The sequence below is a fragment of the Mus caroli genome, chromosome 13 (genome assembly GCF_900094665.2).
Source record: "Mus caroli chromosome 13, CAROLI_EIJ_v1.1, whole genome shotgun sequence".
NCBI classification, from domain to species: domain Eukaryota; kingdom Metazoa; phylum Chordata; class Mammalia; order Rodentia; family Muridae; genus Mus; species Mus caroli.
The window spans coordinates 25,344,354-25,361,868 of record NC_034582.1 but is presented as its reverse complement, the minus strand read 5'-3'; the positions used below and the strand labels follow the sequence as shown (position 1 = coordinate 25,361,868).

General features: G+C 41.9%; 1 protein-coding gene across 2 annotated transcripts in view; it reads left to right on the top strand.

The window, feature by feature from the left end:
- The window catches only part of Cdkal1 (CDK5 regulatory subunit associated protein 1 like 1), a 661,435-nt gene that overhangs the window by 68,957 nt on the left and 574,963 nt on the right, over window positions 1-17,515 (top strand). For both annotated transcript variants that reach the window (XR_002379517.1, XM_021180436.1), the window contains exon 5: window positions 11,826-11,910. Coding sequence is in view for 1 of the 2 variants with exons in the window: in XM_021180436.1 (XP_021036095.1) it covers window positions 11,826-11,910 (85 nt within the window). In the remaining variant the exon portion in view is untranslated. The remainder of the gene's footprint in view (window positions 1-11,825; window positions 11,911-17,515) is intronic.

Genomic DNA, 17,515 nt, shown 5'->3' with positions numbered 1-17,515 from the left:
CCCCTCCCCTCTCTTCCCCTGCCCTCCCCTCCCCTCCCCTGCCCTCCCCTTCTCTTCTTTTGTAAGACAGGCTTTCTCTGTGTAGCCCTGACTATCCTAGAACTCACTCTGTAGACCAGGCTGGCTTCAAACTCAGAGATCTGGCTGCCTCTACCTTCTGAGTGCTGCCAACACACCCTGCTCAATCTTAAAGAAAATTTTCCTATGTATATGTTTTTCCTACATGTTTGTATATGTATCATGTATAGCCTTGTGCTTCCAGGGGCCAGAATATGGCATTGGATCTTCTGTAATTACCAGCAAGTGCTCTTAATCACTGAGTCTCCAGCCCTAATGGTTTTATCCTTGAGATTTTGTCCTGGATTCACTTCCTCCAGCCTTAGCCATGTACACAAGTGCACTCCCAAGAGTCCAGATTATATGATGGACATGCGCTTCCATTGAAAGTTAACTTGAGGTTTCTTTGAAAAGAAGATTTATCGGAAGACCAAGAGCTTGCAAGCAGAGTTGTCATAGAAAAGACTCCTAAACCATCAGAAGATATCTTGGAAGCCTAGGGAATGTGCAGGAGGGTGGATGACAACCGCCCTGTAGCAGACACATGGCTTAGTGTTCTCTGTGCTCCTCTCTGCCCTCCTGTTTACCTGAGCAGAGTTGTAGGAGTCGTTTTCCAACTGTGTTTGGGTGTAAAGATGGTTCTTTCTTGTACTTGAATTTTAAGGGTTTTTTTTGAGAGTCAATGGTATGTAGGAGTTAGGTTGGTTTTTGATAAGGAGCTGAGAAAACTTTCTGAACTATTTATTTTGTTCTGTGTGTTATATTTGTACTCTTGATTTTCTAATTTTTAAAAAAACCTTATTTTACTTCTTTTACTAATTTGGGCACTAAAAAAACTAAGAAAATCTTAGTTTTTTATTTTTTAATTTTTTACTTTGTGGTTGAATATTTGACAGCAAGTGAGTTGCATTCTTTGTCAAAACTTGCAGTAGAGAACAACATAGGCACAGCCAGGTTCTGTCTCAAGGTTTTCTATATGCTTAATGAATTTGAAGGACAACCCCCCCTGCTCCCCCCTCAATGAGGGTCATAGTTACCTCTGAAGCAGGATTCCCACAGAAGTTTATATAAGAATTTTATAGTAGGCATTTGCAAGTTTTATTCTTATTTATTTATTTATTTATTTATTGGTTTTTCCAGACAGGGTTTGTCTGTGTAGTCCTGGCTGTCCTGGAACTCACTTTGTAGACCAGGCTGGCTTTGAACTCAGAAATCTGCCTGCCTCTGCCTCCCAAGTGCTGGGGTTAAAGGCGTGCACCACCATGCCCGGCTCATTTGCAAGTTTTTTTTTTTTTTTTTTTTTTTTTTTTTTTTTTTTTTTTTTTGTTTTTCGAGACAGGGTTTCTCTGTATAGCCCTGGCTGTCCTGGAACATGATGAAGAAGAGAGTAAGATTTTTAAAAGTGAGAACATCAGCCTTTGGTGCCTTGGCTACTCACCCTTGGGTGGGCTGATGCTCTGTAACTTTAGTGGCCTTTTTTTTAATGGCATCCTGCCACTTGGGGCCTCTCCTTTCTCTTTTGTGACACATGGGTGATGGTTCGCACCAGCTGCTCCTTACAGCAGGAGGCTACAGCCTTTCTGGAAGCTATGCAGTACTGTGGACTTCCCCCAGATTTGTTGCTCAAAACTCTCACGGCCACTCTGGCTGGGAGGAGCACCTTGGAAGTGTTGAGTTAGCCTCTCCAGGTGCAGTTGGAGATGGAGAAGGAGGACCTTGCGTCAGATTCTCTATTGTGACCAACAACATCTGCATAATCTATCTGATGGGTGGCTAACCGAGTCTAATTTCTGTATCATCATCCCTTATAAATATACTTTACAGGAAATACAGTCTCTAGTACTCCAAGGGAGATGATATACATTCTCACCCACAACTCCTAGCCTTGTCTCAGTCCAAAATATATAGTTTATCCATCAGGACTGGCTAGAGCTGTGCTTTCAGAATATCAGCAAAGTGGAGTTGCTAAAGCCGTGATAACTCTAACAAATTCTCTTACTCAGAGTCGGAAGACTAGAGTCTCAAATGGTTCCTGTGGTGCAGGGCGTGAGTGCTGGCCAGCTGTTCTTGTGCTTGCTCCTGGGAGGCTCTGCTACAGCCACACTTGACTACAAGGTCTGCATCACCACAGATATAACATAAATCTTTGAAGCGGGCAGAGTTGTTGCCTCTCCTTGTGTTAACTACTTTTTAGACTTCCTCATACGGATTTTGGGAGAAATTTACCCCTCCTCACCAGGAGCCTTATTAAGATTTGATAGGATTTGTTTGTTTGTTTGTTTGTTTTATACTCATTGGGATATTTTATTACAGAAATACATTTGTGTTTCATTTTCTTTGAAGAAGTGTTATTGTGCATGTTTTTGCATTTCCCCTTCAATTTGACTTGTTATCAGTGTATTTATTTCTGTTTGTTGATCTCACTTTGGTTAGGTGGTGAATTCCTTTGGATTTATTGCACAGTGGACTATGTCCTATGCAATAGCACGTCTCTGCCCTGCATGCTTTAGGACTAGAATTTCCTGAACTATGATGAAGATGGATGGAGAGAGTTTTAGGTATCATGTTAAGCATTTTAATTGCACTTGGGGCCTGTAGGCAAATCCCTTTGACTCAGAGTGCAGAGAAGAGACCAGAATAGGTTTTGTGTTCTTGTCCCTCAAAGCCCATTGTCCTGTCACCATTACTCACCAAAGCAAACCCTCCTGAAGTCCTGCTCACCATAATGCATCTGGTGTGTATTTCTACCTTCTCAATGATTTTTACCCCATAAATACAACAGTCCTTTCCACTCTAGGTTTTGCTGTTTGTCATCTGGGGTGACATCAGTATCAACCTTTTGTGAGCTCTTCCATATGTCTCTGGTTGCTTGTAGTATAGTCCTGATTTCTTCTGTCAGGGAGCTTGGAGTGAGCAGGGCTAGTGGTGACCCTTCTTCTTCTTGCCCTTCCTGCAGTCTGTTCCTTTTTGGAGTTGCCCCTTTTATTAGCCTTACAGTCTAGAAACCTTCAGCTCTTCCTTTTGTCCTAGAGCACATCTAATTAGTTACCAATTTCTTTTTTTTTTTTTTTTTTTTTTTTTTTTTCGAGACAGGGTTTCTCTGTATAGCCCTGGCTGTCCTGGAACTCACTTTGTAGACCAGGCTGGCCTCGAACTCAGAAATCCGCCTGCCTCTGCCTCCCAAGTGCTGGGCTTAAAGGCGTGCGCCACCACGCCCGGCCCTACCAATTTCTTTTATTTTTTCCAAATACCTTTCCATTTGAGTCTCAGTTGTCCCACAATTAACAGCACACTTCACCACAATATTTTATTACCTTTCAACTATTGAAATAGCCCCCCTCAAGGCATACTTAGAACCTCTGCTTGCTGGGTCCCACAGTGGGTCTTTGAGTGAGTCAGATTATACAGAATGTGTGTCTAGAGATTTATAAAAACCTCTAGATGTACACCTCAGGCCTGGGGAAAAACAGCCACCTGCCAGGCCCAGACTTAATGCCAGATCCTCAGAATCTAGGAAGAGCTGATCTCTAGAGCTTGAGTTCTATTCATACAAATGCAGATACCCTTGCATTTAGGTGGGATTCCTGCTACTCTATTGTGAAAGCAGTCTCCTTTTACCTTTTTCTCTAAGTATATACATGTATCAACTTTATATGCATCCCTTAAATCCACCAAACAGGATTTTGTGTGTGTGTTCTTTTACTAAGTATGATTTCATTGTAATTGATACATGTATCTTAGTGGAAGGAAGGCTTTGTTCTTTGTTCCTGTTAGAACAAGATGATACCCTGGAAGAGATACCGAACTGTCCATCAGAGCTGGCCTCAGCATCTCCTGAGATTGATTCTCTAGTTGCCTTTCTGATTCTGGTAGCCCTGTGACCATTATCTGTTTTTAAAACATGGTCTCAGTTCTGCAGTCCCAGCTATCCTGTAATTCACTATGTAGCCCAGGTTACTCAAGAATTGGTGGCAGATCTCCTGCCTCAGCTTCCTGAGTACTGTAATTTCAGGCATGAATTACCATGCTCAGCAGCAACTGTCAGTCTAAAATCACTTCCATTAGCACAGGAATAAACTGCAGTCCTCATGGCGTCTCCTGCTCTCTACCTCCCCAGCTCTAGGCACTCAGCAGTTTATTTTCTGTTCTGTGTTTGTGTCTCATCTGGACACTTGGTTATGGTTTGTGGGCTTTCCTGACTGACGTCTTTCATTGAGCATAGCATTTCAGGGTCCATTTGTGTTGTTCATCTGTCACACCTCATTTTTCATGGCTAGTAATATTTGGTTGTATATTCATTCTGGGTTGTATTTATCCATCCATCAGTTGATGGCTATTTATATTTTCTCTCCTTTCTGGCTCTCAGGAATCAGGCATTTGCGAATGTTGATGTACAAGGTTCTGTGTGAGCATGTGTTTATATCTCTACTCTAGGGCAGATGCACAGAGGACTTGGTGGATTGTGAGTTAATTGTGTTTAATGGTTAAAGGAACCAGCAGGCCATTTGTGCAAAGCAGCTAAACATTTTTCCAGTTGATCTGCAACCTGTGAGTTCCCTAGGTTCTAGTGTTTTCATGGCTTTGCCAACACATCTTTAAAACAGTTTTAGAAAATGTAGTCATCCCAGTAGATGTGAGTCAGTCCTCTTGTGGTTCTCATTTGCCTTTCGCTGATGGCTGATGCTATGGGGCTTCATTTTTACATACTTGCTGGCTCTTTCTATATCTTTGGACAAGTATCTATTTAGATCTCTTACTCATTCTTTATCAGATTATTTGCTGTTTTATTATTGAAATCTAATGCTTGACATTGTCTATGTGAGTTTGTGTACTCTCATGGGAGCCCGTGGCATCCTGAGAGAGTGTTGGGTCCTCTAGCAGGAATTACAGGCGATTGTGAATTGCTGGTGTAGGTGTTAGGAAGTACACTCCAGTCCTCTGCAAGAGTAGCAAGTGCTGAGCCATCTCTCTAGCTTCCAAAGTAGAATTAGAATCACCCCAAAGCTATAGCGTTGAAATCCAAGGGTGCATCTGGAGTTAGGTTTTTTAGCATTTATTCAGAGGCATTCCATAGGACATACTCTGCTTCGGCCATCTTTGTCATTTTTTCCTTTAAAAGACAATCTTAGTCCAAATTATTCTCTCCATCTTCTTAGTGCAAGCTGTTTTTAGGTATTGTGACAAATGCATACAGTCTTCTAAATAGTTGTCCTTTCCTAAGTAGTGTGTTTTAGTTTTGGTAAGTTTTGGTTAGTTTTTGACAGTGTCTCACTCTATAGCCAAGACAAGCCTAAAACTTACTCTGTTGCTCGGATTGGCCTCAAACTCACTCTCCTGAGTGCTCTGATTATAGGTATGACCTACGTAACATAAAATTATAATGCAATATTTTACCTTTAAAACAATGGCTGTTTACCTTTGTTTCACATTCATAAAATGTGCTTGTACTTTTAGCCATCCTGATATGCCTATTTCAGTGATGAATTTCAATTTACTAACAGGTCAATAACAATTAACTATATTGCTCAGTTTGTTTCTTTCTAGGAGTAATTTAAAGATTATCTAATGTGGGTCTGGGATGAACCTTGAGAAATAAAGTAGCCTTAAGCTACTTTGTACTCACTCTCCTCCCTCCCTGATCCCTTTCTCCCTCCCTCCCTCCCTCCCTCTGTTCATCCCATTCCCGCTCCAGTGTGTATGTGTGTGTGTGTGTGTGTGTGAATAAGTTTGTACATGTGGAAGTGTGAAGACAAACTCCAATGCTATTCCTTAGCTGCCTCTACTTTTTTTGAGACAAGGTCTCTTTGGCTTGGGACTTGTCAAAGAGGCTGAGGTGGTTGGCCATCGAGCTCCAGGGTAATGGTTGTTTTGTCTTTCTCATGTTGAGATTAAGGTGTGAACCACAATTCCTGGGTTTGTTCCATGGAGTATGGGGCATGGAATTTAGGTCTGCATAGTTGGATGGTGAGCATTTTGTTGACTAGGCTATCTCTCAGTCCTGTTTTTCATATTCAGTATCATTTTGTTTATTAGCTCTTTGATGATATTCCTTTTTTCATTTCATCTGAATCTTTCTTATTTTGCCATTTCATATGGATAGCATCCCCTCCCCACCTCCTTGAATAACCAAATTGGTTATAGTTTTGACCAAGTAAACTTACTAGGTCAAATCTAAAAGTGACCCTTGTATTAATCTTCCCTGTATTCCAGGGTTGTTTCTGATCCTGGAAATGTACCATTTTCAGCAGATGACTTGAGTTACTGATTTGTGATTAAACAACTTGAGACTGTATACAATCTGACAGAAACCAGATGTTTTTGGCAATTTGCAAGTGAGCTATGGTCTCTGGGTTGTTTAGGTCTTTTGCTAAAGAGAAGTCCTTTTGTTTTTATCACTTTTGGGCTATATGAAGAAAGCTATTTTATGAGGCACATATAAATTTAAAGATCAAATTGTATTTTAGACTTAAATATATTAAGGCATGGGGTTTGAAGGTCTACTGTCTAAGGTCTAAGGAGAATAGCTTGCTAGGCAGCTAAGGGTGAGCAGTGGCTGTGTGCAGAGGCTGATGGTGGCGCAGGTCTACTGGCCCTTGATGACATAACACAGGCACAGATGCCCTCTTTGGGTTTCTTCAGATGCAGTGAGTTCTGAATCATTATGTGTGAGAATCAACATAGCTATTAGGAGTGAGAAACAGTATTAGCAATGCCCATCTCTGTAGTGTGTACATGGCTCTTCTGTGTTCTCATTTTAATTACAACCAGGATACTTATGTAATGAGTTTTCAGTAGTTATTGGCAGAGTTTTGCCAGCTCTTACTTATCACTTAAATGAGAAGTTCTTTTTCCTTCTCTGAGTAAATGGAGCTCATGCTGACTTTTAGTTCCCTCATCTTGTTTCTGTGAAACATTTGATAGGAGTATTTTGAAAGAACAGTTTGTTATGGGGGTAACCTGCCAGAGAAGATGCTTGTCCCAGGACCTCCTACATCTTGCTTTGCGCAGGGACCCTCCACAGTGACCAGCACTCTGGAGCCAAGGGCCCCTTCGTGCTCAGAATTAGACATGGAGTCTGGGCTCTCTCAGCCCATCAGGGTTCTGTCCTTTTCCATCTTCTCTCCTGATCCTTTTTTCTCCTCCTCCCAGTGTCATCTCCATAGTTGGCTAAAGGGAGGCTACTGTCTAGTGAGTCATTTTCATCGTTTTTCAAGACAGGCTTAGAAAGCGTAGTTACTCCGTGCTGATGACATAGTTGTTCCATACCATTATATTGGCCACAAAAAAGAATAGTAGGTGACCTGTAGAGGAAAGATTAGCTCGTGACCAGCATTTTAAGTTATCTTTTATTGGTCTTCAGAAGCTAAGGTACATTTAAATTCTCTTATTAATACATAGTTTACTCTCAAAGTTTTTAGTAGGCTCTCAGTGATTTGTATTATATAAATAAACTCCCTGGGTCTGAGTAAGCTTAATGGACATTGAAACTGTTTGGACTTGACTTTTCTTCCAGAGTTTTGTGGTAAAGAACTCTCAAAAAAATGCTTTTGGGGCCAAAACAATCAAACTTTCTCCTCTTCACTCTGTGAACTTGTACTTGCGTCATCCTGGTTGCCCTCCGTTGGCGTCTGTGAATATATGCTTCTTGCTGCTCCCCCTGCTCCTCTGCTGTCTTTCCCATGGAGCAGTTGTACAAGGAAAGAGCTGTTCTGCCTGGTGCTGAATCGTGCCATGCAGGGAGCAGGAACACCGGCCGGTGTGTCTGGGCTTTAGACTAACAACTCTCATTTGCTACTAAGTCACTTGTTCCTTCTTCCATGCCACCTTTGATGAGAACAGACCAAAGCTGGCCCATTCAAAATCTTAGGAATACTGGAAATGGAGGAACAGCTGTGTCTGAAGCCTAGAGATGCTTTGAGTGCAGTGCTCCAAGGCCAAGGCACGCCACTTGGCGTTGTCCTTAGATGCACTCTGCATTACTTTTGGTCAAGAGGTAGAGCACCACTAGTGAGACATGCTGATTGCCTCAAGTTCTCAGACTCTGGAGTCAGTTTGTCTGGACCTCTAATCCTTACCCGTCCCTTAACTGGTGACTTTTAGAAAGTTGTTTTCCTTTCTAAGCTTGAGGTTCCTTCTCTGACAATGGGAATAATGCTGAATGTTCCTCACCCAGGGAGGCTTACATACAGAGGTGCATGTGGCATGTATGGCTTCCTGCCCAGCAATATGTATTCAGCACTGTTAATGATGATCATTGTTACCGATTGGGGTTTTCTTACCATAGGCTTAAAAGCAATTTCTGCTGTGTGTAAAGAAGTAGTTTAAAAACAAAGCACATATATTTGATCCTCTTTCCTTATACTCAGAGTGGGTGGTTCATTGGTGAGTCTTGTTTTCCTGGCTCAGTGACTCCAGCCATAAGCAGGCGGTGTGTATCGGGTCTTTGTTTGCCTGCTGGATCACAGGAAGATCATGTGCCCACCTTAAAGTGAAAGGAAGTAAGAGATTCTATGTACTGTTAATAAGGAATCAAAGGAGAGGAAACAGGTTCACCAACTCAAGAGAAAAGAAAGCAATCCATGCTCTTCTAAGTCAGGTACTGCCAGTGAGAAGGCTCAGTGGCCTGGTGCCAAGCCGTCTCCAGAGCCATTCTTGCGGGCTCTCCTCTGACCTCTGCATGACCTGCACACACTCAGTGCACACACTTAATAAAGTAATAGAAGCCAAATAGGGCCTGCGAGATGGCTTGGTGGGTAAGGGCATTTCCTGCCAAAGCCTGGTGACCTGAGTATCATCCCTGGGACTGTATTACATTTGTAATAGGAGGAAAGACCTGGAGACATCCCCAGGATTTTCTCTGATCTTCACATGTACGTGTTGACACAAGGATCTCGCCGCCAACAAACAAATGAACAAACAAAAACATTAAACAAATGTACTATTTTTCTTTTAAAAGAAAAGTCCTATCAGGGGTCAGAGCGATGCCTCAGCAGCTGAGAGCATACACTGCTCCTGAGGTGGGCCTGAGGTGGGCTCCCGGCACCATGCCAGGAGCCATCTGTAACTTTAGTCTCAGAAGGACCTGAAATTGTCTTTTGGACTCTGTGTGCATTTGTATTCATGTAGATATACACCTTCCCCCCTCCCCCACATAAGTATACACAAAATACAAAATAAATCTTAAAAACTCAAATAATATGGGGGATATAAATTAAGCATTATTTTGTTCCTAAACATTAAATTAAAAAAAAAAAAATCAACATTCACGCAAGCTGAATTAAAACCAGAAAAAACGTAAAGTTACATGTAGGGCCTGGTCAGATGGCTTAGCAGATAGAAGAGGTTTCTGTTAAACTCTGAGACCTCAGTTTGATTCCTGGAACCCATATGGTAGGAGAGAGCTGACTTACAAGTTGTTCTCTGACAGTCACATGTATGCCCAGACACACAGAGCTGCACACACACACACACACACCTGAACAAACAGATAAGCTGCAACTTGAATAGTATACTGAAAGACAAATGCTTTTTCATCGCACCTCAGAGCTAAACACCTAGGATACACGTGTCTAGAAATTTTCTTTTGCCTTTAGCTTCTCCTCCTTTTTCTTTGGCATTTAAAATACAAATTGGATTTACTCTTCAATACCTTGCTCTGTCTCACTTTATATAACAGATCAATACAAGTTATTCCCCAGGGATTTATCTTGCCTTTTAAACATGGTGTTTTAGCTGCAGTTTGTGGGGAGTCAGCTTCTCAGCACTGTGACGACACACTGGAGAAAATCAGCTTCAAGGAGGAAAGGGTTATTGTGAATCAGGGTTCCAGGTCATGGATGCTTTTCTTTGTTGTATTTGGGCCTGTAGTGAGTAGAGGAAGCTACTCAGCTCATGACTGCAAGTTGAGAGAGACAGAGAAACAGAGAGAAAACGAGAAAACATGTATGCAATGTGGCCTTAGTAACTCCCTCAAGTGTGATCAAATACCTGATATGAAACACATTCCGAGAGAAAGGATTTATTTTCAATAATGTGTCTGAGGGTACAGCCCATCCTTGGGGAAAGGCATAGTGACTCCTTGGATCAGCTAGCTGATGAGACTAGAGAGACTGTGCCTGAAAGCAGGGATCAGTTATAGCTCTCATGTCTTGACCCTCGGTGGCCCATTTCTTCCACCTATGACCCATGTCTTTAAGGTCGCATAACCTTCCCAAATAGTGCCCGTTGGTGTGGACCAAGTGTTCAGCTTTCCACAGGCTTCATACCCAGATCATCCCATCCTGTATTTTATTTCCTCTTAATTATTCTGCTCCCACTGATAGTGCTGAGTACCAGTATCCACACTTTAACATGTGGCCTTTTGGGGGAATACTTAAGATCCAAACCACTAGTCATATATTTATTTAAGCCATCTTTCTATGATAGATTTACAAGCTTTCTAGTTCTGCTTACCTTGTTAATCATCAGTGGAAATTATATATATATATATATATATGTATATATATATATATGTATATATATATATATGTGTGTGTGCATATATATACATATGTGTGTGTTTGTGTATGCTTGAATTCCTATATGTTATTTGTTAAATATGCTCCAAGTGTTCCAGTGAGCAACTGTTCGGTTGTTGCTCCTGCTTTGCCACACTGAGAGCTTCCTCAGCGTGGATGGCAGTGGGGGAGCTTGTTTCCCGGACTGCTTTGCTTATGTTAAATAGCATCATGTTTAAGATGGCTTTCCAACTGGATAGGAAAATGCAAGCACTTATTTTCACTTTACAAGTTCAGTAACATCCACGCGTGCCAGTGTAAATGCCTAACATCAGAAGTCAGAATGCAGAGTCGTGTGCCTATTGGTAGGAACAGCGTGGCTTTTTTTCAGTCATGGATGAGAGAAGTGCGCTCATTGTGAGTCATAGTTCTAAGGCCAAATTGGGGGAAAAGAAGAGGAGAAAAATTGGGTCAATGTGATGCCTCAGAAATAGAAAAGTGTCATGAAAATTGACCCTCCCCCAAAAAAAAGTGAACTGAGAAAACTATTGTGATGCCTGTTCTAGATGTTTCCTTAATGCATCCATGAGTATTAGGTAGTCCAGCAGAACAAATGAAAGGCACAAAAAATGAGCAGAACTCCAAAACAGCACGGAAAGCTTTTCAAGGTATGATAAGAGGGCTTTATTCGGACTTATCACTGGGACCCTCTTCCACCAGATTGTCAAGAGTTCAAAAGTGACACCCCATTCAGTGGGCAAGGTTAGGATAGCACTCTTGCTCCTCTTCATGGGTGTATAATGATACACCCTGTCTAGGACTTTTAACAGTCTGCAAGGACATTTCACGATTTAGTCTTTGATTTAACAGTTCCACTGTTTATATTGATACCAGAGGAAACCTGGGAAAATGTCAGGGTCACACAGAGTCACCTACAGTGTCACACACACACACACACACACACACACACAGATATGCAGACACACACGTTCATTGAAGTACTGCTGAAATAGTGAACACTTTTAAATACTGTGGGTTTAAATGTAGCAGTTAGAGCAGAGGCTCCATCTGGCTCTGGAGACTTTTGCAGGTTTCCAAACCAGATCTGACCAGAGCCCTAGCTGGCTGTGCTACAGTGGTGCTCATGCTGATGTTCCTGCTTACCCTGTCCCCAGCATTCCCGCGCCGCCTAGATAAGCACTTGCACAGTGCTGATGTCATTGAATGTGATATTTATCTTTTTTCTTTTGTGTTCATTCTTTCCTTTCCTAGAGAATGCATCAGATGCAGATCTGTGGCTCCTGAACAGTTGTACTGTGAAAAATCCAGCTGAAGACCACTTTAGAAACTCAATCAAGTAAGTGAGGGCTCCCCATTCTTTCCCTTTGACATAATCAAGGGAAGAACTGGTATCAGCCAGTATTAGCCAAGAAGCCTTTATGTAAAACAAAAACAAAAAACGGAAACAAAAAAACCCCAAAACAAAAACTATATATTTGTGTGCATGTGCCACAGTGTGCACATGGAAGTCAGAGGTCAAGTTGCTGGAGTCAGTTCTGTCCTTTTGTTATGAGGTCCTCGGGATTGGATTCAGGTTGTCAGTCTTGGTGGCAATTACCTTTATCCACTGAGCCAGCCCTCTTTGCATCTCCAAATAAGCCTTTATAGATTTCTCATATGACTCTGATTTCTCTTCAGCTCACATGAATCTTTTGCCTTTTACTGAAGGACTCCTAATATTATTAAACATTTAGTATGGATTAAAGAGTATAAGTTAGACTTTAAGTAGTTTTTAAAATAAAAATACTCTATTCTATTAGTTCAAACAATAGCATCACAACTGGGTTAAGGAAGCCACTGAAATACTACCCAGTTGGGCTTCTAAGATCTAAGAATTATCTTAGCATCATTCTAAGATGCTGTTGATGTCGATTTAGCTGATGAACAATGTCTTACTGTGGAGTTTCATAACATGATTTGAGCATTTGTGAAGTGATTTGTCTGGACGGAGCTTTGTGCTCTTCTCAGAGGAGGCAGGCATGCCTGGTAAAGTTGCTTGTCGTAGCCCTCTTTCCCGCCCATTAGCCCTTTTCTAGGTGGTGCAGTGTGAGCCAGGGAACGCCAGTAGGTAACTGATGCATGAATCCTGGCTTGGGTCGGTCCTCACTGTGGAAGATGCTTTCTACACATATACTTTGAATCTTAACTACCCGCTTCCTTAGAAACCTCATTCTATAAATGATTTCCTCCTAGGCGTTCAGCCTCTCAGTTGCCATTCAATACACTCAGGTCTAATCAGTCCCAGGTGTCCTTGTTACCTATTTTTCCTTGCTTTCCCAGCCAGACCTTTCCTTAGCATTACTTCTATTATTTATTTATTAAGTATTTATTTTCAGTTTATATCTATGCATGTGTGCGTGCATATCATATATGTGCAGGCAAGGGTTGAGGGTAGTCTCTTTAACCGAGCAGGAACAGAAAAATTCTGAGGCAGGGTAGGAAGGCTGGATGGAGTAGGGATAGAGGGTGAGCTCTGGAGGGAGAGAAGCCCTAAGCTGCAGCAGGGTGTGGAGCTGCCCATGGCCACAAAATGATCTCTCTCTCTCTCTCTCTCTCTCTCTCTCTCTCTCTCCTTTCCTTTCAGAATGAGAAATCTGTCATAGTCCCAACATTGTCTACAGGACAGTTGAAAATTACACACAGACACTTTATACTGCTGCTACTCCAGCTTCCTGCCTGGAGACTATGGCCCTGGGGTTACAGATTAATCTAAGTGTTAGGCGAGCTTCATATATCACTCAGTAGTCAGGCCTGTGTGTCTGGAGTCCTGAGTGTAGCTCATAGCGTCACCACCACAACAACCAGCCTGGACCCAAACAAAAACACAAGGAAAGAATGGAAGGGAGAGAGGAAAGAAACCACCCTCCCCACATTTCTTCTTTCCGTGGGTTTTGCCATTGAGATTGTATTCTTTGGTGAATGAGCCTCAGTCATGGCGCAGCACCACTAATCACAGGAGAAAAGTTTGTTCTTACAATACAATGAACTAGGAGTGTAAGCATGGGTTTCCTTTTTTTTTTGTTTTTGTTTTGAGACAGGGTTTCTTTGTATAGCCCTGGCTGTCCTGGAACTCTCTCTGTAGACCAGGCTGGCCTCTGCCTCCCAAGTGCTGGGATTAAAGGCGTGCGCCACCACCGCCTGACTACAGGTTTCTTTAATATACTACTACCCTGCTTCACTAAAGGACAAATGAAAATTAATATTACATATGATTAAATATTTTTAATGGCTTTAAAGACTTTTGATCGTTGTAGCCAGTTGTTACTAAAATAACACTTCAACTAATGCTTGATTTATTTCCAGAGTAGATATAATCATGTAACATCTAAAAAAACAATTCCCAGTGAGAACATGTCAGGTACAAGTGATGTTTGTATATGTGGAGACTTTACATACATGCCCTCCTACTTCTTGCCATCCCCTAACAAGAAAAGGTAAAGATGACTATTTTGTGACCTTTATATATTAATACATGATTACATGTATGCAACAATATGTAATTACATTTGTCTGCTATCATTCTGAGGATCCATTTCTTCATCCTTCATGCCTGTATGTGTTTTGTGTTGCTGTAATGCTTTTCAATAGGACGATGTAGCAATGAAATTCAAGGAGAATATGATGCTATGCTACTTGTCCATTTATGGTGGGCAGTTCTTTCAATTAGAAGATTACGGTCCCCTTTCCTCCCCTGGGCCCCTTATCCATAATAATTGCTTTGCTTTATCCATATTTAAAAATAAGTCCCCTCTAGTGTGGGAATAGTACTAACACTCTATCCTCAGGGCCTGGAGCATGCTGTGCGAGTGCTTCGCCCTGCCCTGTCACTTCTGCTTTGTTCCTTTCCAGAGTATTGGGGTCTTTAGCCACTGCTTGCCCTTCATTACCCATTGCTCATCACGTCATTTGTTTCTTGAACCATTAGGTAGATCCACCTCACTGGAACAGGTTAGCAGGGACACAAATGAGTGACAGGAGGTTGTTTATAATGTGATTAATACAAGTCTCCTTTAAGATCCAGCAGAGGTGTGTGTGTGTGTGTGTGTGTGTGTGTGTGTGTGTGTAAAACAAGACAGCTTTTTTTTTTTTTTTTTAATGTTCCTGAGGTTTTAATGGTAGATTATTGATCAGATTGATGAAATCATAGAAGTTTTAAGAAACAAAAATAGAAGTGAAATTGACTTTCTGGGCTGGCCTTGAACTTTGAACTCTCGTTATTGGCTGAAATAGTTCACATAAAAACGGCTAAGGGACCTGTGTTTCATGATGCTGCCTGTCAGATCACTCTGTTTCCTCATCTGTCAGTACCGGGTTCCTGTTTGATCCGTTATTCCAGCGTGGTTTAAACAATATGGGCTTTAACTTGAGTAAATGAAAAAGATCAAAAGTTTGAAAAAACTTGCTCTTACTGAGAGTATTAAATCAGACAGACCTTTGACTCGTGCTTTACCGAAGTGTGGGGTCTTTCTCATGCCACCTAAGGAGGTCATGCAGAGGCTGATAAAAAGAAACACATCTTGTGTGTTCCATGTAAAGACAGGAAGAGCAGCCAGCATGCTTTGATCATGGACTGATGACCTCTGTTTGACCTTGTACATTATTACCCAAAGGGCCACACTGGTAGCAGACAGACTAGAGTCATTCCAGTTTTGTACCGGCCTTGTTGACAGGACAGGTTAGATAGCCAAGGAAAATGATTTGCGAGAAGAGTTGAAAGTAGAGAGCCAGGCCCAGCCGGGAAGGGTGGGCCTGAAGTGAAGGCTACCTGCTTCCTGTGATGTCTTTTCTCTACAGGGAGTCAGTTCCTTATACCATGCTCTTCTTAGCAGAGGAAAAAAAAAGTGGTTTTCCTTTCTGTCCTACAGTGGAATTATTGTTTGTTTTATCTGGATTTGTCTTCATAAATTGTCAGAGGTACAAGAGTACTATTTCAACCAGAACACGTGAAGTAAATGCTTTACAAAATAAGCTGAGCTGTTATGAATAGACAAGAGCTTGTCCTCTCAGTAATTAATCACCCTGTTTAAAAGAAAGTGAAAAACTCAACTGATATTGTTAACTAGATTCACTAATAGTTATTAGGTTTTTTAAAAATTATAATTGCTATGGTTAATTTTCATTTTCATTTAATTTAAATGAAAACATTTGCATTAGAAAATAAAACCACACTGGACCTCATTTGATTTTTTGTAGATAAGAAAAAGGTTAGCTAATGAAAATTGTTTACTTACACATACACATACACATACATACACACACACACACACACATGCACACACACGAGTAGGAAGGAAGGAGAGAGTGTTGTGTGAGTGTGTGAGTGCCGCCACTTCTGCATTTGCTTGGCTTTGCATTCCTTCTAGGGATCCAGACCTGGGTCGTTAGGCGTGAGCAGTGAGCATCTCACTCACTGAGCCTTCTCCCCAGCCCACGGTTGGATTTTAGCTCTGTGTTTTCCTGAACATAGGTGTTTTACCTCACCTAGTTGTGTGCCTGGCTTGAGTCTGAGTTTTATGTTGTCTCCAGTGTAAGCTGCAGGTGTGGTGAATCCTTGGCCCTCCTACACTGCAGCAGTCTTGTTGCTTCAGCCATTGTGGCACACCGGGTTTCTTGGGACGTTAGTTGGGAGTATTGGCCTGTGTAGCTTTGTGTGTATCTTGTTGTCTGCCCCATGCTGGCCTTGATTAAGCCTTCCATCCTCTGCCTCCGCTTCCTGCCGTGCTGGAGACTTTCTCCATGTTACCTTTGCCATCACTGTTTAGTGGTATTGTCTGGTGGCATCACTGGGAGGGTTCTTTGGTTCCTCTTCCCTTCCTTCTTGCTCTTCAGCCCATTTCTTTTCTAGCCCAGGCCTCTTGGCATTTACCTGCTCTGGTGGGCGTGTTCTTCTCCCAACAGCATCAAACAGCATGGTCCTATTCTCTCCCTCCCTAATTATCCGGGCCAGTTGTAAGTCATTTGAATTGAATCTGTTCTATCCCCAGCATCTTCTGCTTTAGTTAATAGTAACCTTTTACACTGTTAACAGAGCTGGCTTTCTTCCTCATCATTTGGGCTCCTTAAAATCTCTTTCATGTCTATCACCCTCCACTACATGATAGAAGACATAATTTTTCAACATGAAATACTTTTGTTTGTTCTTTGCCTACCTCTCCCACCTCCCTTCTGTCATTCTCTCTTTCCTTCAGACTGTAACATTTTGCAAGCACACAGTATGTCTGTACATACTCCCCCACCTGCGGCCCTCACCACCATCCCAAAGCCTCAGCTTTTCCTTCAGATCCAAAGACCTGCAGTGTGTCCTCCCACCTCCCACCCATATGCTAATCATGCTTGGCAAATCGGTTATCTTTGTAGTACACATCAAAATACGGCCCGGGAGATCATTTCCCTTCTAGCCCAAGTCTTTCACGGGTAACTATTTTTTGATTCCAAACATCTATTGGTGCACATTACATTTCTTTTATTACTTATTCACATATTTAGGTGTTTAGTAGATTTTGAGTTTGGAGGTTAACGATTAACTTGGGGTAAATTCATCCCCTCTCCCGTGTCCGTGTCCGTGTCCGTGTCCGTGTCCGTGTGTGTGCTATATGTCTGAGGTTAAGCTTAGGTATTTCACACAGTTATTCTCCATCTTATGTTTTGAGGCAGAGTGTCTAATGGAACCTGTAGCTTACTGATTTGTAGACTGTGTGGCCTTGAGATCCCAGGTGTCCTTCAGTCTCCCTCTCCGCAGTGTTCAGTTACAGGCAAACACTACCATGTACAGCTTTTTAAACAGCAGTTCTAAGGATTGAATTCAGGTTCCCAGCCATTGCTTCAGCCTAAGAAGGACTTCTGTATGGAGTCTTTGACTCTAAGACTGTTCAGTCTTAGATTTGTCTTTTTTTTTTTTTTTT